The sequence below is a fragment of the Scyliorhinus torazame genome, chromosome 15, assembly GCF_047496885.1.
Source record: "Scyliorhinus torazame isolate Kashiwa2021f chromosome 15, sScyTor2.1, whole genome shotgun sequence".
Lineage (NCBI taxonomy): Eukaryota > Metazoa > Chordata > Chondrichthyes > Carcharhiniformes > Scyliorhinidae > Scyliorhinus > Scyliorhinus torazame.
In genome coordinates this window covers 10,057,902-10,081,133 of record NC_092721.1, presented here as the reverse complement: position 1 = coordinate 10,081,133, position 23,232 = coordinate 10,057,902, and the positions used below count along the sequence as shown (strand labels likewise).

Genomic DNA, 23,232 nt, shown 5'->3' with positions numbered 1-23,232 from the left:
ATCCTCGCTCACTCAATCCTCGCTCGATCCTCGCTCCTCCCTCGCTCCTCGATCCTCGCTCCTCGCTCGCTCATTCAATTTACCCACTCAATCACTCACACTCCTCACTCACTCCTCGCTCCCTCACTCTTCACTCACTCAATCACTCACAAACACTCAATTGATCAAACACATTCACTCACACACACTCGGGGAGGTTGACACTCACTCGGAAGGGAGGTTGACACTCTGGGTGGACGGGCGGAGGTTGTCACACACAATCGCAGAGGCGGGGGGGGGGGGGGGGCGGGGGGTGACACATACTAACTCCTCAGTCAGTAGGCTCCAGAACCTGGAGCACAGAATTCAGGCTGATCCAAGGACAGCGGAGTAGGAGTGGACCCCGCGGCTGGTGCCTCGAGCCTGATCCACCATTCAGTTCCACCGTGGGCAGTCCTCCTCTTGGGCAGCCAGTCGGGATTGAGGAGGACTTGCTCCGCCTCCGCTTCGATGGGCTCCGAGATGGCTGATGAGCCTCTCTCCATGGGCACGCCGTGTTCTCCTTGAAAGGTTGTTTGGAGGGTTTGTGCTCCCCCTCTGACACCCCGACCTGTCTGCGAATTCTCGAGCAAGTCTCTCACTGTGTTCAGAGCCTTCGCGAGTGAACCTTCTCTTTTGGTCGATCACGAGCCAGGGTCTCCCAACCTTGATGGCATTTTTGAACTTTTCGCAGATGCTTTGAGGACGTCCTAAATAATTTTTACTGTCCTGCTGGGGCTGCTTTGCTGCAACTGAGTCCCAAGTGGAGCAATTGCTTTGGGAGTTTGTTGTCAGGCATACGAACGATATGTCGCACCCAGCGGTACTGGCTTTGAGTGATTAGCGCCTCAATGCTGGGCCTGTTGATTTGGGAGAGGACATTGCTGTTGAACTGCCTTTCTTACCACTGAATTTGGAGGATTTTGTACCCCTGGTCGAACTTCAGTGCTGTAGGTTGGCCAAGTATCCGAAGCGTATAGGAATGCGGGGATCTCTGCTGCCCAGCTAACCATAATCCTAGCCTCCAGGTTCAGATCCTGTTTATCAAATACTCTATCCCTCAGTCAGCTGAAGGCTGATCTCACACATTTGCGGTGAGCAAGGATTTAATTACCTATGTCTGCCTTCATTGAGAGGAGGCTCCCAAGATTTGGAAAAAGGTCCTAGGATCTCGCCAAGGACCTTAATCAATGGGCGGGCGGAAAGGTGTTTTATTGTACTGTGTTTAATGAAACGCTCATTTTGGAGTGTTGTACTGTCAGAGGTGCAGATTTTCGAAAGAGACATTAAACCAAAGCATGTTGTCCTGGCCAATATCTACCCCCTCAATCAATGTCACAATCACAGATGATGTAGGGCAGCAGGGTGGCACAGTGGTTAGCACTGCTGACTCATGGTGCTGAGGACCCGGGTTCGATCCCAGTCGCGGGTCACTGTCTGGTGGAGTTTATACATTCTCCCCGTGTCTGCATGGGTCTCACCCCCACAACCCAAAAACGTGCTGGTTAGGTGGATTGGCCACACTAAATTGCCCCTTAATTGGAAAAGAATAATTGGTTACTCTAAATTTTAAACAAAACAGACACAGATGATCTGGGCGTTATCACGTTGCTGTGTGTAGGAGTTTGCTGTGTGTAAATTGCCTGCTGTGTTTCCTACATTACTTTTTAAAAAATAAATTTAGAGTACTCAATTATTTATTTCTTCATTTATCAAATTAAGGGCAACTTAGCGTGGTCAATCCAACTACCCTGCGCATCTTTGGGTTGTGGGGTGAAACCCACGCAAACACGGGGAGAATGTGAAAACTCCACACGGACAGTGACCCAGAGCCGGGATCGAACCTGGGACTTCGGCGCTGTGAGGCAGCAGTACTAACCACTGTGCCACCATGCTGCCATTTGTTTCCTACATCACAACAGAGCAAATGTTTCATTGGCTGTAAAGTGCTTTGAGAAATCCTGAGATTGTGAAAAACACTAAATAATTGCAAGTCTGTTTTTCTTCATGTGGCTCAATGGGTAGCACTCTTGCCCCTCAGTCAGAAGGTCACGGGTTAATTCCCTTCTTCAGAGAGCTGAATACGTAACTCATGCCAGCACTCCCAGTGCAGTACTGAGGGGGTGCTGCACTGTCAAAGCTGCGTATTTCAGATATGAGATTAAACTGATGTTCCCTGCCTGCCCACCCAGGTGAACATAAATAATCTCGCAGGCACTGTTTAGAAGAAATGTCTGGGAGGGTTCCTCCAGTGTCCTGGGAATAAAAGCTATTCCTCAGCCAACGCCACTTTAAAGAAAAAACAGATGACCACGTTGTTTTTTGTGGAGGCTTGCGGTGTACAAATTTGCTGTCACGCTTCTTACGTTTCAATAATGGCTACACTTCACAAGTACTTTCTCGCTTTGGGATGTGCTGAGGTCGTGAAATGCAATTTATAAATGTACGTTTTTCTTTAAAAAGGTAAATGGCTTCTTACGGGTTTGCACGTCTTGGTTATTATTGTTTGACTCAGGGCAGCACGGTGGCGCAGTGGTGGCACTGCAGCCTCCCGGCTCTGGGTCGCTGTCCGTGTGGAGTTTGCACATTCTCCCCATGTTTGCGTGGGTTTCGCCCTCACAACCCAAACGATGTGCAGGGTAGGTGGATTGGCCACGCTAAATTGCCCCTTAATTAGAAAAATGAATTGGGTACTCAGGGTAGGTGGATTGGCCACGCTAAATTGCCCCTTAATTAGAAAAATGAATTGGGTACTCTAAATTTATGAACAAAATAAATAAATAAATAATTGTTTGACACTTCGGTTTGGCAGACCTTGGTGATGTTTGTTGAGTTATGCCGTGCGCAGCACGGTAACACAGTGGTTAGCACAGTTGCTTAAAAGCTGCAGGGTCCCAGGTTCGATTCCCGGTTTGGGTCACTGTCTGTGCAGAGTCCGCATGTTCTCTCTCCCCTTGTCTGCGTGGGTTTCCTCCGGGTGCTCCGGTTTCCTCCCACAGCCCAAAGATGTGCCGGTTAGCTGGATTAGCCCCTTAGTGTCCAAAAAAAGGTTAGACTGGCTTACAGAGAAAGGGTGGAGACATGGGCTTAAGTGGGTGCTCTTTCCAAGGGCCGGTGCAGACTCGATGGCCCGAATGGCCTCCTTCTGCACTGCTCCTTCTGGGGCTGGTTTAGCACACTGGGCTAAATAGCTGGCTTTTAAAGCAGACCAAGGCAGGCCAGCAGCACGGTTCAATTCCCGTACCAGCCTCCCCGAAGAGGCGCCGGAATGTGGCGTCTAGGGGCTTTTCACAGTAACTTCATTGAAGCCTACTTGTGACAATAAGCGATTTTAATTTCATTTCAAATTCTATGATATACAGCACTCGCTTTGCAGCCTTAACTATTACTTACCTAACAGTCTGTTGCTCCCATACATTAATGCATCGGCTTTCATTAGGGAAAAGTTATTTTAGATAAAGTAAAATTAAAGTGCTTGAGTTATTACATGCCAGATTTCAAACTTGTTTTTGAAATGGAGAGTGAAGTTTGTATCTCAAAATCAAGGTATTCTCATGGCAGTTAACCAGAGTTTTCCAATATCCTGTGAATGCTGGATAACCAAGACACCTTTAGTTTACGTTTTCTACATGGAAAGTCGAATGGCATTGATGTTACTATTTTGTAATGTTTGTTGACTGAAAGGGGTGGGGGGGGAAGGTCATTGTTGTAACACGGATGCAAAAATGCTGTTCCTGAAACCCACCTTTGTTTTTGCTAGAATTGAGTATTGTTGATTGTACTGTTATGGTGTGTGCCATATGGTAGTTTATAAATACAGTTTTGTATCCATATTTATTTTCAAAATAATAAAAGTAAACAATTGAATGTGTACAATTCAGGGTCGTAGTTCAATGTGTACATGAGGGAACACACAGCATTTTATTCTGCAACTTAAATCTTGATGATCTTGACAAAGCATCTTCAGGGAGTTTAAGTCTGATTTGATTACCAGAGTCCGCCCCCTCTTTGGATTTCGATGAAGTTTCAAGTTCCAGTGCTTCATCTTCTATTGTCCCCGAGACACCACGTGCCTCACCTGTGCTCCAACACCTGACATGTCTTCAGACTGGCTTTTTTTGTTCTTTCATAGGATATGGGCATTGATGGTAAGGCCAGCATTTGTTGCCCATCCCGAATTGACCTTGAGCTGAGTGGCTTGGCTCGGCCATTTAAGAGTCAACGACATTGCTGTGGTTCTGCAGTCACCTATAGATCAGAATGGGCTCGCGGTTGGCTGATTTCCTTCCCTCAAGGATATTAGTGAACCAGTTGGATTTTTACGGCAACTGTTGGTAGTTTCAAGGTCGTCATTATTGAGACTAACTTTCAATTGCAGAGTTATTAATTAAATTTAAATTTGGGACGGCATGTGGCGCAGTGGTTAGCACTGGGACAGCGGCGCTGAGGACCCGGGTTCGAATCCCGGCCCTGGGTCACTGTCCATGTGGCGTTTGCACATTCTCCCCTTGTCTGCGTGGGGTTCACCCCCACAACCCAAAGATGTGCAGGTTAAGTGGATTGGCCACCCTAAATTGCCCCTTAATTGGGAAAGAAAAATTTATGGGTACTCTAAAATTGAAAAACAAACCTGTAAATTCCATCAGCTGCTGTTCACAAGAGGTTGTAAGGAGACCGCAGCAATTACATGTCAGTCTAACATCAGTAATGGGCAAGCTTCTAGAAACAATTATTCGGGATAGAATTAGTAGTCACGTGGAAAAATGTGGGTTGATTAGGAAGAGCCAGCCTGGATTTCTAAATTGGAAGACATGTTTAACTAACTTGCTGAAATTCTTTGAGGTGGTAACGGAAAGGGTTAATGAAAGTAATTCTGTTGTTGATGTGGTGTACGTGGAATTTCAGAAGAAGTTTGATACAGTGCCACAAAACAGACTTGTGAGAAAAGTTATAGCTCATGGAGTCAAAGGGACAGGAACGTGATACCAAATTGGCTGAACAATAGGAAGCAGAGAGTAACGGTCAGTGGATATTTTTTTGGATATTCACAGGGATCTGTGCTGGCCCCCCTATTGTTTTTCATTTATATAAATGATGTGGATGACAATGTGGTTGGTAGGATCAGTAAGTTTGCGGATAGCATAAAGATTGGCCGAGTGGTTAACAGTGAGGTTGAGTGTCTTGGTTTATGAGCAGGAATGTGCCAGATGGAATTTAAGCCTGAAAATTGTGAGGTGATACACTTTGGAAAGAGTAATTTTACAAGGAAGTATTCAATAAATGGCCTGACACTGGGAAGTTCTGAGGAACAAAGGGACCTTGGCGTGTTTGTCCAGAGATCTCTGAAGGCAGAAGGGCAGGTTAATAGGGTGGTGAAAAAGGCATATGGGACACTTGCCTTTATCAATAGACGCATAGGTTACAAAAGCAGGGGGGTCCTGTTGGAGTTGTATAGAATTTTGGTGAGGCCACAGCTGGAGTACTGTGTGCAATTCTGGTCACCACATTATAGGATAGATGTGATTGCACTGGACAGGGTGCAGAAGCGATTTACTAGGATGTTGCCTAGGATGGAACATTTAAGTTATCAATAGAGGTTGGATAGGCTTGGGTTGTTCTTGCTGGAGAACCGAAGACTGAGGGCCGACCTGATTGAGGTGTACAAGATTATGAGGGGAATGGACAAGGTGGATAGGGAGCAGCTCTTTCCCTTAGTTGAAGGGTCAGTTATGAAGGGGGGCAAGTTCAAGGTGCGGAGCGGGAGGTTTAGGGGGGATTTGAGGAAAAACCTTTTTACCCAGAGGGTGGTGAGGGTCTGGAATGCACTGCCTGGGAGGGTGGTAGAGGCGGGTTGCCTCGCATCCTTATTTTCTTTGAACACTTTAGTTATAAATATAGTATAATAATCTTTATTGTCACAAGTAGGCTTACATTAACACTGCAATGAAGTCACTGTGAAAAGCCCCGAGTCGCCACATTCCGGCACCTGTTCGGGTACACAGAGGGAGAATTCAGATTGTCCAATTCACCTAACAAGCACGTCTTTCGGGACTTGTGGGAGGAAACCGGAGCGCCCGGAGGAAACCCACGCAGACACTGGGAGAACATGCAGATTCTGCACAGACAGACAGTGACCCATGCCGGGTATCGAACCTGGGACCGTGGCACTGTGAAGCCACAGTGCTAACCGCTGTGCTACCGTAGGACAAAAGGCTCTTTGATTAGACATAGTGGTTGGAGCTGGGAGGAGATGTACTGAAACCTCCAGGAATAAGGCCGTTCAGAGTTAGCAAACACGGTCCTGTGGGGACGAATGCAGTGGCCCTGATTGATTGTGGTGTGTGACTTGAGTTTTCTAGGGCCATCAGTGGGCTTATGTTTTGGGGTTTTACTGCAGCAAAGAAAATATCTGTGAGAGTCCAGGTTGTTTGTCACTGTGACTTGGTTCACACTGTCTATGACTGCAGTAGTTTGGTTTAATTAGTGGGTGATTCTTTTGAAATTCCACCACACATTCAGTATAGAGATGCAAATAGTTAATATGTCAGAATTGCATCAATTAAGATATATATTTTGTGAGTTATCTCTTATTTTTTAATTGGATTACGTATTCCTTGATTTTATTTGGAGGGTGGGGGAGCCTAACATATGAGACTTGCCAGAAACCTTGCACTTGATATGGGTGGCACGGTAGCACAGTGGTTAGCACTGTTGCTTCACAGCGCCAGGGTCCCAGGTTCGATTCCCGGCTTGGGTCACTGTCTGTGCGGAGTCTGCACATTCTCCCCGTGTCTGCGTGGGTTTCCTCCGGGTGCTCCAGTTTCCTCCCACAAGTCCCGAAAGACGTGCTTATTAGGTACTTTGGGCATTCCGAATTCTCCCTCTATGCACCCGAACAGGCGCTGGAGTGTGGTGACTAGGGGCTTTTCACAGTAACTTCATTGCAGTGTTTTAAAAAAAATATTTTTATAAATGTTTTTTATTGGGTTTTTGAACAAAGTATATTTAGCGTTATGTACACAGAATAAGATATATATATATATATATATAGAAGAGGAGGGCACACACAAACATCATAAAAAAAAGTAATAATAAAAAATAAATACACAAGGTTGAGAAGGTTCTTCGGAGTGGAGGACAAGTGTGGGAGGTGCGGGGGAAGCCCGGCGAACCACACACGTATGTTTTGGTTGTGTCCGGCACTGGAGGGGTATTGGAGGGGAGTGACGGGAGTGATCTCGAAGGTGGTGAAGGTCCGGGTCAAGCCAGGCTGGGGGTTAGCTATATTTGGAGTCGCGGATGAGCCGGGAGTGCAGGAGGCGAAAGAGGCCGATGTCGTGGCCTTTGCGTCCCTAGTAGCCCGGCGTAGGATTTTACTCATGTGGAAGGAAGCGAAACCCCCCCGGACTGGAGGCCTGGATAAACGATATGGCGGGGTTCATAAAACTGGAGCAGATGACGTTTGCGCTGAGAGGATCGGCTCAAGGGTTCACCAGGCAAACCGTTCCTCGACTACCTAGCGGAACGTTAGAGGGAAGATAGATGACCAGCAGCAGCAACCCAGGGGGGGGGGGGTAAATTGTTTGGGTTTTTGGAGGGGGAGAGGGGGCGGGGGGAGTATTACTTCGTGTTATTTGGTTAATTTACCATGTTAGTTACACAATGTTATATTGCAGTTATCATGTTACTTTTATTTTTATTTCTTTGATTGGTAAGGGAAAAAATTGTGTTTGAAAACTTTAATAAAATATATTTTAAAAAAAATAAATACAAAATAAAAAAACTGGTAAGGTATTATGCACCAGCTCAACAGAGTAACTGTACAAGTGGCAATATTATTTACAACACATAAGTTGGCATCTGTTTGTGGGGGGGAGACTGGGGAGGTAGATTTACATTTGGGTGCTGGAGAAACAATTATAGAGGGCAATACTCGAATGGGCCTGGTGTTGGTGTTGTCCATTGCAGTGTTGATGTAAGTTTACTTGTGACACTAATAAAGATTATTATTATACCTCCGGAGACAGCAGATTTATTTTGGAAACTGTTGGGAAGCAGATTGTGGAGATCTCATTGAGATTTTAAGCTTGGAACAAGGAGACGGACAGAAGTCACAGTGGAATGTGTTGATATTTGATTGCCACATTAGCAGATTAATTTAACTGAACCAAATCGGTCGTCATTTTTCCCAGTGGCTAATTACAGACATTGCCAATGTTTTATAAGTGTATTGTAATTTTAGTGTTTGCTGCTTCTATTACTTCATATCACCATTTGAAAGTAAATGTATAACTGGCTGTAGTCTTTAAGCTACTGCTGTGTGTTTGCAGGTGGTAATGTGTGTAATTTCAAAGAGAATTGGATGGTGCAAAATAAAACTATTAACTCCGGTAAGCGATGACAGCAAATAGGATAGCTGTTAGATTTTTGAGTATGCATATCCCTGGTAGCAGAGAACAGTTCATTACTCTCAGGTTGCAGGAAGTAAAGGTTGCAGGAGAATATGGTACTAAATTCCCCAAAACTGTAACTACAAGATGCACTGTAGTAACTCAGCAAAGTTCTTTTGAAAGCATCGTCCAAACCGGTGACCTCTACCACTTGAAAGGACAAGGGCAGCAGACACATGGAGTAATAAAAATAATCGTTATTATCATGAGGATTCTGGGGAAATTTGGCCGGTTCTCTGGGTACAAACTAAATAAGGGGAAAAGCGAGATGTTTGCAATCCAGGCAAGGGGACAAGAGAGGCGACTGGGGGAACTGCCGTTTAGAGTGGTAGAGGGAAGTTTTAGGTATCTAGGCATCCAAGTGGCGTGGGAATGGGAACGGTTGCACAAACCTAATCTGACCCGACTAGTAGACCAAATGAAGGTCGATTTTCGGAGGTGGGACGCGCTCCCATTGTCACTAGCTGGGAGGGTGCAGACGGTGAAGATGACGGTCCTCCCGAGATTCCTGTTTGTATTTCAGTGTCTCCCCATCTTTATTCCGCGGTCCTATTTTAAACGGGTTAACAAAGTGATCACTGGCTTTGTATGGGCGGGCAAGACCCTGCGAGTAAAAAACGGGATGCTTGAGCGGAGTCGGGGAGAGGGCGGGCCGGTGCTGCCAAACTTCAGTAACTATTACTGGGCGGCGAATATAGCCATGGTCACGAAGTGGGTGGTAGGGGGAGGGTCGGCATGGGAGCCTATGGAGGCGGCTTCATGTAAGGGCACCAGCTTGGGTGCGTTGATAACGGCGCCTCTGCCATTCCGCCAGCACGGTACTCCACCAGCCCCGTGGTGGTGGCGGCCCTGAGAGTCTGGGGGCAATGGAGGAAGCATGTGGGAGTGGAGGGAGCATCGGTCTGGTCTACAATTTGTAATAATCACCGGTTTGCCCCGGGAAGGATGGACGTGGAGTTTCGGAGATGGCAGAGAGCAGGACTTGAGAGGATGGGGGATATGTTTATAGAGGGGTGCTTTCCTAGCCTGAGGGAGCTGGAGGAGAAATTTGGATTGGCGAGGGGAAACAAATTCAGATACCTGCAGGTGCGGGACTTCCTACGTAGGCAGTTTTGAACCTTCCCGCTCCTACCACCAAGGGGGATACAGGACAGGGTAGTTTCCAGAGTGTGGGTGGGAGAAGGGAAGGTCTCTGACATCCATAAGGAACTCATGAGGTCAGAGGACACGCAGACTGAGGAGCTGAAGCGCAAGTGGGAAGAGGAGTTAGGAGGAGAGATAGAGGATGGTCTCTAGGCGGATGCGTTGAGTAAAGTCAACGCGTCCACAACATGCGCCAGGCTCAGCCTGATACAGTTTAAGGTCGTTCACCGGGCTCACATGACAGTGGCCCGGATGAGCAGGTTCTGTGGGGTAGAAGACAGGTGTGCGGGGGGGGGGGGGTGTGCAGCGAACCATGTCCTCATGGTTTGGACATGCCCAAAGCTCAGTGGATTTTGGCAGGCGTTTGCGGATGTCATGTCCACGGTGTTAAAAAGAAGGGTGGCATCGAGTCTGGAGGTGGCGATTTTCAGGGTGTCAGAAGACCCGGGAATCCAGAAGGAGAAAGAGGCAGATGTTCTGGCCTTTGCTTCCCTGGTAGCCCGGAGGCGGATATTACTAGCTTGTCGGGACTCAAAGCCGCCAAAGTCGGAGACCTGGCTATCGGACATGGCTAGCTTTCTCTGTTTGGAGAAAATCAAGTTCGCCTTGAGAGGGTCACTGTTGGGGTTCGCCCGGAGGTGGCAACCGTTCGTCGACTTCTTCGCGGAAAATTAATCATCAGCAGAAGGCGGGGGGGGTGGGGTGGGGGGGGGTGGGGGGGGGGGGGTTAGTTTAGCTTAGAGTAGGGGGTTAATGAAGGTGGGACCTGTAATGGAGGAAGCAGGCTTTTTGCACCATGTTTAGAGACTCATGTACATTGTAAAAACAAAAATACCTCAATAAAATGTTTATTAAAAAAAAATCTTTATTAGTGTCACAAATAGGCTCACATTAACACTGCAATGAAGTTACTGTGAAAAGCCCCTAGTCGCCACATTCCGGTGCCTGTTCGGGTACACAGAGGGAAAATTTAGAATGTCCAAATTACCTAACAGCACGTCTTTCGGGACTTGTGGGAGGAAACCGGAGGAAACCCACCCAGACACTGGGAGAAGGTGCAGACTCTCACCTATCTTAATATTTCCTTTGGTGTTTCATCCCACCTGTGAAGTAGCTTGGGCTGTTTTGCTACATTAAAGGTATTATGTAAATGCAAGTTGTTGCTGTTGAATATGACACTGGATGTTTTCCTGATAACATGAAATCCGAATTCTAATCAAGTGATTTGTCTTTGTTTTTCTAGCATGCGTCGTTTCGCTCCAGGTGCAGCTTCGCTGTCTCTCGTGTGCTGTATTCCACAGTTTATGATCCAAATGAACCAGTAAGTTCAGCTTGGTGGAGGTCTTGAGGGTTTGTTATGGTAGATGTAGAGAAGATGTTTCCACCAAAACAGTTGTTGATGAACTGAAAGAAGAGCTGTGGGAGGGGGCCATAGTACGACTGGAACAAGGAATGTTCCATATACCCCATAAAGAGATAGAAAAACTGGGACTCCTAAGGATGCCCACGGCCGTGCCTTTGGTTTGGGTCCCAGTTTTGTCTGTCTCTTTATGGGGTATGTGGAACATTCCTTGTTCCAGTCTCCGGCCCCATCCCACAATTCTGCTAGCGGTACATCGACGACTATTTCGGTGCCGCTTCATGCTCCCGTCTGGACCTGGAAATGTTTTATCAATTTTGCTTCCAATTCCCACCCTTCTATTGCCTTCACGTTGTCCATCTCCGACACTTCCTGTCCTTTCCTTGACCTCTCTATTTCCATTTCTGGGGATAGACTGCTCACTAATTTCCATTGCAAGCCCACTGACTCCCACAGCTACCTCGACTACAGCTCTCCCAACCCCACATCCTGTAAGAACTCCATCACATTCTCCCAGTTCTTTCCCCTCTGTTGCATCTGTTCCCAATTATGCCACTTTCCAAAATGGTGCTGCTGACTTGTTTGCCTTCTTCCTTAATTGTGGGTTCCTACCCACTGTGGTTCACAGGCTCACTACTGGTCCCACCCATCTCCCGCACCTCTGCTCTCACTCCTTCCCCTCCCTCCCAGAACCAGGATAGGGCCCACCTTGTCCTCACTTTTCAACCACTAGCCTCTTCATTCAAAGGATCATCCTCCACCAGACTCCAGGATGATGCCACCACCAAACACATCTTCCCCCTCACTCTACCTGTCAGCATTACACAGGGACTGCTCCCTCCTGGTCCACACCTCCATCACTCCCAACATCTCACTTTCTTCCCATGCAATCCCAGTAGGTGCAACACTTACCTCCACCCTGCTCATCATCTCAGGGCAGTGCTTTACGTGCACCTCCTTCAATGTGGTCTATTGAATTCGCTGTTCCCAGTGCAGTCTACTCAACAGTCATAGAATCCCTACAGTGCAGAATGAGGCCATTTGGTCCATCTAGACTGCACTGACCCTCTGAAAGCGTACCCCATCCAAGCTCACTCCCCTGCCCTATCCGATAACCCCTTAACCTAACCTACACATCTTTTTTGGACACGAAGGGGCAATTTAGCATGGCCAATCCACCTAACCTGCACATCTTTGGACTGTGGGAGGGAACCGGAGCACCCGGAGGAAACCCACGCAGACACGGGGAGAACGTGCAGACTCCACACAGACATTGGAGAGACTAAACACAGATTGGGTGACCGCTTTGCAGAACACCTCCGGCCCGTCCGCAAGCAGGACCCAGACCTTCCTGTCGCTGCCATTTCACCTCACCGTCCGTCTCTCCCATCCACATGTCCGTCCTTGGCCTGCTGCAATGTTCCAGTGAAGCCCAGCACAAACTGGAGGAACAGCACCTCATCTTCCGATTAGGCACGATACAGCCTTCATGACTTAACATTGAGTTCAACAACTTCAGACTGTGAACTCTCTCCTCCACCTTGACCCCATTGTTATTTCTATCAATTTATTTTCATTTCTATAAAACTCACCTTATTTCCAGTTCCGTCTAGCTTTGACAAAGAGTCACCCGGACTCGAAAAGTTAGCTTCCTTCTCTCTCCACAGATGCTGTCAGACTTGCTGAGATGGTCCAGCATTTTCCGATTTTGTTTCTGAAAAGAATGTTGGGCCAGACTTCCTCTGTTTCATTTAATTAGTAGAGATATTGCACTTTGCCTCCGTACCTTTAGATGAAGGAGATGGGGGGTGCGGGGCGAAATCAGCCCGCCTTCATGTGTCCGATTGCAATCTAATTATCAGCCGAAGACTGCGTAAAGTAGATGAATAATGTCCCCTTGGACCAGCTACTTGAGGCCAGCCAGAGCTGACAGACTTGAGTATAGTCAGGGGAAGATGGGGGAATCTTAGCAAAGGTGGTTGGAATGACGCATTAATTTTACTTTGTTATATATTGATGTAACTTCAGAGTAATTAATAAATCCCATCCTTCAGTGATTAAACAACTTTCTTTTTTGGTGTTTGCCTTCTCCTCAGACATTTGACAAAATCCTTATTGCAAACCGAGGAGAGATTGCCTGCCGGGTAAGCTATTTTCTATTACAATGTCTTCGTCACCAGTTCAAGGGGAAGCAAAGACCAATGTTCAAAGATATTTTTTTTTTTTGCAAATCTTTTTATTGGCTTTTCTTGTATGTAGAAACAGTTGTTACTTATAGACCTTACATTTTTATAGCCCGCGTTAATTTGCTTTACTTTACAGAGAGGTTTGTTTTGTCCTTCATTTGACTAACTATACGTACATTTTGCTGCCCTCTGGATCAGTCTATGATATCCCCCCTTCCTCCTCCTCCTCCTCCTCCCCTCCTTCCCCCCTCCCCCATTGGTTTCAGCCCCCCCCCCCCCCCCCCCGGGTTGCGCAGTCCTTTGGTTCTTCATCTTTTTTTTTTTCACCCTGGCTTACTCCTCGTTGCTGGCCTCGAACAGGTTTTGGAACAGGCCGCCGAACTGCCCCCAAGTATCCAGGGAGCCTTCCTCAGACCTTCGGATGGCCAACTTAATTTTCTCCAGGTAGAGAAATTCCGACAGGTCAGCGAGTCAGTCTGCAGCTGTGGGCGGTGCTGCCGATCGCCAGCCGAGCAGGATTCTCCGGCGTGCGATTAGGGAAGCGAAAGCAAAAGCGTTGGCCCCCTTCCCCATGTGTAACTCTGGCTGCTCCGATACCCCGAATATTGCGACTGTTGGGCATGGCTTCACCCTCACCCCCACAACCTTAGACATTGCCTCGGAGAAGGCTGTCCAGAACCCAGCAAGCTTGAGGCAAGCTCAAAACATGTGGGTGTGGTTGGCCGGGCCCCTCTCTCACTGTTCACATTTTTCCTCCACCTCCGGGAAGAACCTGCCCATTTGGGTTCTGGTCAGGTGCGCTCAGTTCACCACTTTGAGCTGCATTAGGCTTAGCCTTGCGCAGGGGGAGGTGGAGCTCAACCTGCTCAGTTCTTCGCTCCAGAGTCCCCATCCTACCTCTGTCCCCAGTTCGTCCTCTCATTTTTGTCTGATCCCGTCCAGTGCTGTTCGGGCTCTGTCCAGTAGCTGTCCGTATATTTTCCCACATAGCCCCCCTTTCTCGCTGCTTGTGCCAATCAGGTCCTCTAGTAGTGTGCTAGCTGGGGCCCCGGGGTACCCCACTGTCTCTTTGCAGAGGAAGTGCTTTATTTGAAGGTGTCTCAATTCCTGTCCTCTTGCTAGTTTCCACTTCCTCGTCAGTTCGTCCAGTATCGCCAGTCTGCGCCCTACGTAGAAGTCCCCGACTGTCAGTGTGCTCCCGTCCCGCCTCCATCCTTTGAAGGTGGTATCTAGCATGGCCGAGGGGAATCTGTGATTGCCGCAGATGGGGCCATAAGGGACATTTTGGTTATCCCGAAGTGCTATCTCAACTGGGTCCATGTTCTCAGCGTGGCCGTTGCCTCTGGGCTCATTGTGTACCTTGTTGAGGAGGATGGGAGTGCTGCTGTGGCCAGGGCCCAGAGGGTTGTTCCTTTACAGGATGCCTCCTCCACTTGTACCCAATCTGTGTCGGGTTCTTGGACCCACCCCCTCACTCTTTCTGCCATTGCTGCCCAGTGGTAGTATTGTAGGTTCGGTAGAGCCAGGCCCTCTCTGACTCTCCCGCTTTGCAGTGTCGGTTTGGGAATTCTCGGGTTCTTGCCCCCCCACAAAATCGCCATGATTAGTCTGTCTATGTTTTGGAATAAGGCCTTTGGGATGACGATCGGGATGGATCTAAATAGGAAGAGGAACCTTGGCAGTACATTCATCTTGATCGTCTGCACTCTTCCCACCAGGGAGAGTGGGAGTGAGCCCCACCGTTGAAGGTCGTTTCTTACTTCCTCCAGGCTGGTCAGGTTCCACTTGTGGATCTGTGTCCAGTCTCTGGCTATTTGGATCCCCAGGTAGCGGAATCTGTTCTGGGCTGTTTTGAACGGGAGCCCCTTCAGCTCTGTCCCTCCCCATTTTGGGTTCACTGGGAATGCCTCGCTTTTGCCCAGGTTAAGTGTGTAGCCCGAGAAGGTTTCAAACTCTTTCAGTATTTGCAGTATTGCCTTCAGTCCCTCCTGTGGCTTCGAGACATAGAGGAGCAGGTCATCTGCATAGAGTGAGACTCTGTGCTCTCTGTCTCCTCTCCGAATTCCCTTCCAGCTTTTTGCGTCCCGCAGGGCTATCGCCAGGGGTTCGATGGCTAGCGCGAACAAGAGTGGGGACAGTGGGCAGCCCTGTCTTGTTCCTCTCTGCAGCTGGAAGTATTCAGAGCTGGTGGTGTTAGTTCGGACACTCGCTTTGGGAGCATTGTACAGGAGCCTCACCCAGGTGGTGAATTCCGCTCCTAGCCCAAACCGTTCCAGTACCTCGAGGAGGTAGCTCCATTCGACTCTGTCAAAGGCCTTTTCTGTGTCCAGGGTGACGATCACCTGTGGTGTTCTCTCCCCCGGGGGAGTGGTGAAATTGCTCCTCAGTGCCCAATAATACGCAAGGCAGGTGGGGTGCAGGGATGGGGCGGAGAAGTGGGCCGAGGCAGGGCTTCCTTCTGCACTGTTGGGATTCCATGAATCCATGTTACTGGTTCTAGAATGTGTGATGATTTCCCAGTGGCAGACGGTATGCAGCTTTACCATTAGAACTGCTATTTGTAGGTATAGGGTTAGGTACTTGGGGATTCAGGTAGCGAAGGAATGGACGGGGCTCCATAAGTGGAACTTAACAAAGCTGGTGGAGGAGGCCAGGGAGGATCTTAAGAGGTGGGATACACTCCACTTAACGTTGGCGGGGAGGATCCAGGTGGTGAAAATGAATATTCTCCTGAGGTTCTTGTTTATCTTTCAGGCTCTCCCGATCTTTATACCAAAGGCCTTTTTTCGGAAAGTTTGACACAATCATCTCTGCAGAGAAGGTGCAGAGGGTGGGGAGGACCCTGCTACAGAGACAGAGGCAGCAGGGGGGGGGTTGGCTTTGCCAAACTTGCTTCATTATTGTTGGGCGGTGAATGTGGACAAGGTGCGGCGGTGGTGGGAAGGAGAAGTGGTTAAGTGGGTTAGGATGGAGGAGGAACCTTGTAAGGGGTCTAGTTTGAGGGCTATGGTGACGGCAGCATTGCCAATGGCTCCGAGTAGGTATTCAGGGAGCCCAGTGGTGCAGTCCACGGTGAAGATATGGAATCAGCTGAGGAGGCATTTTAGGGTGGAAGGGATGTCTGTGCTAACGTCACTGAGCGAGAATCATGGGTTTGAGCTGGGGGAGATGGATAGTGTATACAGGAGGTGGAGGGAAGTGGGGCTGGTCAAGGTGAGGGATTTGTATTTGGAGGAAGGGTTCGCCAGTCTGGAGGAGCTACGGGAGAGGGTAGAGATGCCGAGGGGTAGTCAGTTCAGGTCTCTACAGGTTAGAGACTTTGCACGAAAGGTCTGGAAGGGGGTTCCCTAGATTGCCGGGATACACCCTGCTGGAGCGACTGCTGCTTCCGGATGTAGAAGGGGAGGGCAGAATTGGGGATATATATAAGTGGCTGGGGGAGCAGGGAGAAAGCGGGTGGTGAAGATCAAGGAGAAATGGGAAGCGGAGTTGGGAATGGAGATCAATTGGGGAGTATGGAGTGAGGCACTGCGAAGGGTAAACGGGACCTCCTCTTGTGCAAGGGTGAGCCTGATACCATAGAATTTACAGTGCAGAAGGAGGCCATTCGGCCCATCGAGTCTGCACCGGCTCTTGTAAAGAGCACCCTACCCAAGGTCAACACCGCCACCCTATCCCCATAACCCAGTAACCCCACCCAACACTAAGGGCAATTTTGGACACTAAGGGCAATTTATCATGGCCAATCCACCTAACCTGCACATCTTTGGACTGTGGGAGGAAACCGGAGCACCCGGAGGAAACCCACGCACACATGGGGAGGATGTGCAGACTCCGCACAGACAGTGACCCAAGCCGGAATCGAACCTGGGACCCTGGAGCTGTGAAGCAATTGTGCTATCCACAAGGCTACCGTGCTGCCCCAAAGTTAAAGTTTAAGGTGGTGCACAGGGTGCATATGACTCGGGCGAGAATGAGTGGGTTCTTTCAGGGGGTAGCAGATGAGGGTGAGAGGTGTGGGCGGGGGCCAGCGAATCATGCGCACATGTTTTGGGGTTGTGAAAAATTGGGAAGATTCTGGGCGGGAGTGTTCGCGGTCTTAGCCAGGATAGTGGAGTGAACCCGGACCCTTTGCTGGCGATATTTGGGGTTTCTGAGAAGCCGGAGCTCATGGAGAGGAGGAAGGCCGATGTCTTGGCCTTTGCCTCTCTGATTGCACGGCGGCGAATTTTGCTGGAATGGCGGTCAGCATCGCCATCGGGGGTAGCAGCATGGTTGGGTGACCTACATGACTTCCTGCGGTTAGAGAAGATAAAGTATGAGTTAAGGGGCTCATCAGGGGAGTTCGAGAAAAGGTGGGGGATGTTTGTGACCGCGTTTTTTGGGGGGGGGTTGACAATGAGTTGTTTGCTAGATTCTTTCAGAGGTCAGTTAGGTATAAATCACATTGCTTGAGGCCAGACCGGGTAAGGACGGCAGATTTCCTTCCCTAAAGGACATTAGTGAACTAGATGAATTTTTACGACAATCTGGTAGTCTTATGGTTAGCATTGCTGATACTGGCTTTTAATTCCAGGTTATTTAATTAATCAAATTTAAGCTCCTCCAGCTTCTGTGGTAGGTTTTGAACTCTCCGGATCATTGATCCAGGTCCCTGGATTACGTGTCCAGTAACTTGACCATGGTGCTAACATCACCACCGGTAACTCACTGGAAGCCACAGAGATGTTTCCTGTTAACGAAAGTGTCATAATTGAAGAAAAAAGGAACAACTTTCTTTTACACACCACCTTCGGAACACGGGATGTCCCAAAACGCTTTTCAGCCAATTAAGTACTTTGTAGCCTCTTTCGGCAATTAAGTGAACCACTTCAAAAAAAAAGTCAATGGAATTAACAGTATATGAGCCATTCTGCACCAAAATGGCAGTTCTTTGAACAAAGCATAACTTTCATTTCGGTGTGTGCTTTTATCTATTAAAATTGAGAGAACTGCTCCTTGTTCTCAAAGTTTGACTCCTGATTCAGATTTTGATCTGCTGGGAACGCGCATTAGGAAATTGAACCGTTTTAAGAAAGAAAACATTTTTATTCAAAAATAAACATGAACACAATCGTTGAAAAAAACAACACAATCCCCACGGTTAACATTTTCTCCCCTTTATCTCCGCTTAATACGGGGGGGGGGGGTAGGGCAAGGGAGGGAGCCTCGGTAGGGCGCTCTTTCGGAGGGTCGGTGCGGACTTGTTGGGCCAAACGGCCTCCTTCTGCACTGTAGGAATTCTATGGAAAGCTACATTTAGCTCTGTATATAGGCTGGAATTCTCCAGCCGTTCACTGGTGGTGGCATTCTCGGCCCCCCCCCCCGGCAGCGCACCCCTACCCGTGGGTTTCCCAGCGGTGTGGATTCAATGGGAATTCCCATTGACAGCAGCAGTAGCATAGAGTTCCACCGCCAGTGAACGGCGCAGTGCCTCCTGCCACCTGGAAGCACGTTGCCGGTAATCTTTTAAGGAGGTTAGAAAATGCAGAAAAAGATTGTTCGTAAATAGAGTTGTTTTGACCAGGTACTATTAATTTTTCAGTAGGTATAAAAAAACTAATGGTAGTTATGAAAAGAATGCAGATGTGATTAAAGTGATTGGCCTTAGTTTTCAGCCACATGACACGCTTAGAATTTTATTAAATTCGCAATTAACTCCAGTGCCTACTGCGTGTCCGGATGGATTTTCCAGACTTGAAAAATGAAATGAAAATCGCTTATTGTCACAAGTAGGCTTCAAATGAAGTTACTGTGAAAAGCCCCTAGTCGCCACATTCCGGCACCTGTTCGGGGAGGCTGGTACGGGAATTGAACCGTGCTGCTGGCCTGCCTCCGTCTGCTTTCAAAGCCAGCTATTTAGCCCTGTGCTAAACCAGCCCCTTTGGCAAAGTAACGGTTAAAATAAAAAACGTTAAAATGTTCAAGGTTCTGAATGTTCTTCTGTTTTATTGTCCTGTTTATGTACCACTGTGAGTGAGTTAAACAGAATTGGATGACAGCCGAAACTGTGAATAGATAATAATGAAGAGTTGACCAAAGATTAGTTCCGATAAATCTGAAAGAGCAGTGGCAATAAAGAATTGGTTGGGAGAACAGCGTGAAAATGGTTCGAATATTTGAATCATGGTTATTGTTAACACTTTGAGCACCATAGCAAGCTGTTCAGTTGCTGGCTGGTGTGGAAAATTATATTTACAGACCGTTATGACTTGACATCCAGCTACGTTTTATCGACCTGTTAACTACGTTGGAACATTCTTTAAAAAACATTTTTTTTTAGAGTACCCAATTATTTTTGTTTCCAATTAAGGGGCAATTTAGCGTGGTCAATCCACCTAGCCTGCACATTTTTGGGTTGTGGGGGCGAAACCCACGCAGATACGGGGAGAATGTGCAAACTCCACACGGACAGTGACCCAGAGCCGGGATCGAACACGGGTCCTCGGCGCCGCAGTCCCAGTGCCCTTGGAATATTCTTGACATAAGCCCATCACTGCTATGGTGTAAGGCCCTTTTGGCTCCCATTCCAGCAACAGCTCAACTTGAAACATCTCACGCTTGTTTTCAAATCCCTCCTTGTCCTCACCCCTCCCTATCTCCATACCCACCTCTAGCCCTTCAACCCAAGAGATCTCCGCGCTTCTCGTTTTCTGGCCTCTTGAGAGGGAAAGCAAACTTTTTTTTTTTTTTTTTTACAGATTTTCCCCGTGCTCTCGCTACCTTTCTCCTGAAAAGAGGCAACACCACTTTCTTTGTGGGGGGGGGGGGGGGTCTGCTTGCTGCCTGCAGCACGGTTTTTGAGTTGCATGTTTTCCAAGCCCCACGGCAGAGAGCCCTGGTTATCCGGCCCAGCAACATGTGGTGCTGCCTCTCGTTATGGATGGCCTCTTGGCGGTGGCCATGTCGACGGCCAGTTCCAGGATTTCCGAGATCACAACACTTGAGCCACAGTGCTCAGATTGACCAGCATCCTCAGCATACTTTCCCTTTCCTAGGAACCCGTGAGTGTGGCTGAGGGAGCTGAGGTCCTGTGTGTGGGATGAGTGTGGCGTGGCTCCACCTTTATGCTGTTTTTCCTCTTCTAGACATTTCCTCAAAATCTCTTGCGTTCCTGGACAATTAGCTGACTAATTAAAGAGTGAATGGCAAGGATGGAGACTGCAACTTGGGGAGAGTAAGAGAGATGTTTCCTCCTTGAGAAATGCCTTGAGGGATGAGTTAATATTGCGGAAACGTTAATATTTGAATTTAAGCGGCACAGTATATTTTGTAAATTCATTTATTCTGTCATTAACTACCTTTAAACTGCTGTAAAATCAACAGCTGGATGACCCTATTTTAATCGATGAGTCTTAATTAACGTAAAGGAACATCTTGGTTTTCTTATTTGTGATAAAAATAAAACTTTTGACGCAGCAAGTTGTTATGATCTGGAATGCGCAACTGAAAGGGAGATTCAGTAACTTTCAAAGGGAATTAGGTGAATACTTGAATAAAAAACTGGAACATTTCAAAGCTATGACAAAAGAGCAGGGTTGTTAGACAAATTAATTCACTCTTTCTAAGAGCTAGCACAGGCACCATGGGCTGATTGGCTGAATAGCTTCCCTTTGTGCTTCATTTTGAAACAATTTCAAGTGCCCAATTCATTTTTTCTAATTAAGGGGCAATTTAGCGCGGCCAATCCCCACCTACCCTGCACATATCTTGGGTTGTGGGGGGGGGGGGAAACCCACGCAAACACGGGGAGAATGTGCAAACTCCACACGGGCAGTGACCCAGAGCCGGGATTCGAACCCGGGACCTCGGTGCCGCGAGGCAGCTGTGCTAACCACTGCGCCACCGTGCTGCCCACCCTTTGGGCTTCATGTCCTGTGATTTTGATTTACTTCTTCGTTATTTTCCTTTATTTTCTTTCTCCTATTCTTTTTTTTTTTAAATTTAGAGTACCCAATTCATTTTTTCCCATTAAGGGCTAATTTAGCGTGCACATCTTTGGGTTGTGGGGCGAAACCCACACAAACACGGGGAGAATGTGTCTTCTATTCTGAAGTCCTTGACTCACAGACATAAAGGCGTATAGGAGATGGCAGCCAGCAGTGCGGAGATCAAACCTGTATCTTCGCTTCTCTGCCTGTGGGTATGGCTGGTATGGTACACTGCATCAGGAGTCTGATATTATTCCTGTACCTAATTATGGAATGCCATCTACAGTAATGAATATCATCATCCAATTGTTTTGAATGAGAGGGGTCAGCGGGTAGAAATAAAAGGAGGAAGTGTTCAGAAGAATCAAACAGCTTTGCAAGGTTCTGTTGCATGGTTATCAACAAATAAGTGACTGAGTTGGCAATATTTGTGTTCCTTCTGTAGATCATTAAGACATGCAAGAAGATGGGCATAAAAACAGTTGCAATTCACAGCGATGTGGACTCCAGTGCTGTAAGTAACTCTCTCTGCAGCTTATACCTCTGTGCTCTGCATGTTAGACTTATAAATACGTTGTGATATATTTGGATGTGCTGCTCAATTAATTTTGCAGGAATTTCCTTTTTTAAAAAACTGCTTGACAAAGTTAGAAGCTGTTTGTAACTTGTGACTGTGCTGCATACTGGAAGGTCCTTTTGAGTGAAAGAGTCAGTGCAGCTTTCGAAAAACTGTGTGACCTGAAAGATGTTAACATACTTCACAACGTGATGAAAAAAATCCTTTTTGAAAATTAAGGGGCAATTTAGCGTGGCCTATCCACCTACCCTGCATATCTTTGGGTTGTGGGGGTGAGACCCACGCAGACACGGGGAGAATGTGCAAACTACACACAGACAATGACCTGGGTCCTCGGTGCCGTGAGGCAGCAGTGCTAACCACTAGCCACCGTACTGCCCCAGGGATGACAAAACCTGAGTGTGAAATGAGGGGGAAAGACAGGCTGACCTGCATGTATATAATAGCGGCTTTCACAACTTCATGATGCCTGAAAGCATTTTACAGCCAATTAAGTACTTTTGGAAGTGTAGTTACTGTTTTAAGAAATGTGACGGCCAATTTGTGTACAAACAGCAATGTGATAATGACCAGGTGATCTGTTTTTGTGACTGAGAAATATGTATTGCCCAGGACGCGGGGGAGAACTCCCCCCTCCATTCTTCAAAGTAGTGCCATTGGACGTTTCTTCTATAAATTTACAGTACCCAATTCTATTTTTCCCAATTAAAGGGCAATTTAACACGACCAATCCACCTAGTCTGCACAACTTTAGGTTTATAGGCAAACTCCACACAGACAGTGACCCAGAGCCGGGATCGAACTCAGTGCCGTGAGGCAGCAGTGCTGACCACCGTGCTGCCCTGCGAGCTGCGTATCTATCAGGACCTGGGAGCAGAGTTGGCCAAGCGGAGGGCCGGGTACAAGCGGATCAAAGCTGCCCTCTACAAGAAGGGGGTGACGTTTGGGGTTCTGTACATCGCTGGCCTGCGGCTTACACACCAGAAGCAGGAGTTTTATTTTGACTCGCCGGAGGAGACAACGCTTCTGAGAGGTGATGGGCTGGGAGGAGGGTGAGGACATTGAACTTTGGAGGGGTGTTTTGTCTAAAATGTGGGCACACAGGGTGGATGGATTGGCGAAGGTTACGATTGGGGGGCGGGTGCGGTGAGGATGAGTGTGCCTTTTGTTTTTCCTTGTATGATTGTTGTTGTTGTTTGGAGGGATGGGTGTTGAGGGGCGGATTGGCGGGGTGAGGGGTAGAGATGTAGTCAGAGGCGCTGGGCGGGGGCCACCATGCTTGCTGGTTGACTAGTTAACGGAGTGAAATGCGGGTTCGCCAGGAGGAGGGAGTGGGATAGAGGGAAAGGGTTATTTTTTGAATGGTTATCCGCGGTGGCGCGGGGGGATAATGGGGGCAATTTTGGATGCGAGGATGGACCAGCTCGTTGAAGGTATCGGTGACGGTGAGGAAATTGAGGGGGTTCATGGACAGTATTGGGGGGGGGGGGGGGGGGGGCGGGGGCGTGGAGGTTCGGGAGGTCAAGTG

At 48.0% G+C, this 23,232-nt stretch overlaps 1 protein-coding gene across 3 annotated transcripts in view; it reads left to right on the top strand.

Moving 5' to 3' along the window:
* Positions 1-23,232, top strand: part of pcca (propionyl-CoA carboxylase subunit alpha) — a 451,487-nt gene that overhangs the window by 6,463 nt on the left and 421,792 nt on the right. For all 3 annotated transcript variants that reach the window (XM_072476058.1, XM_072476057.1, XM_072476056.1), the window contains exons 2-4: positions 10,855-10,932; positions 13,068-13,115; positions 21,573-21,641. In XM_072476058.1, the coding sequence (XP_072332159.1) occupies positions 10,855-10,932; positions 13,068-13,115; positions 21,573-21,641 (195 nt within the window). The remainder of the gene's footprint in view (positions 1-10,854; positions 10,933-13,067; positions 13,116-21,572; positions 21,642-23,232) is intronic.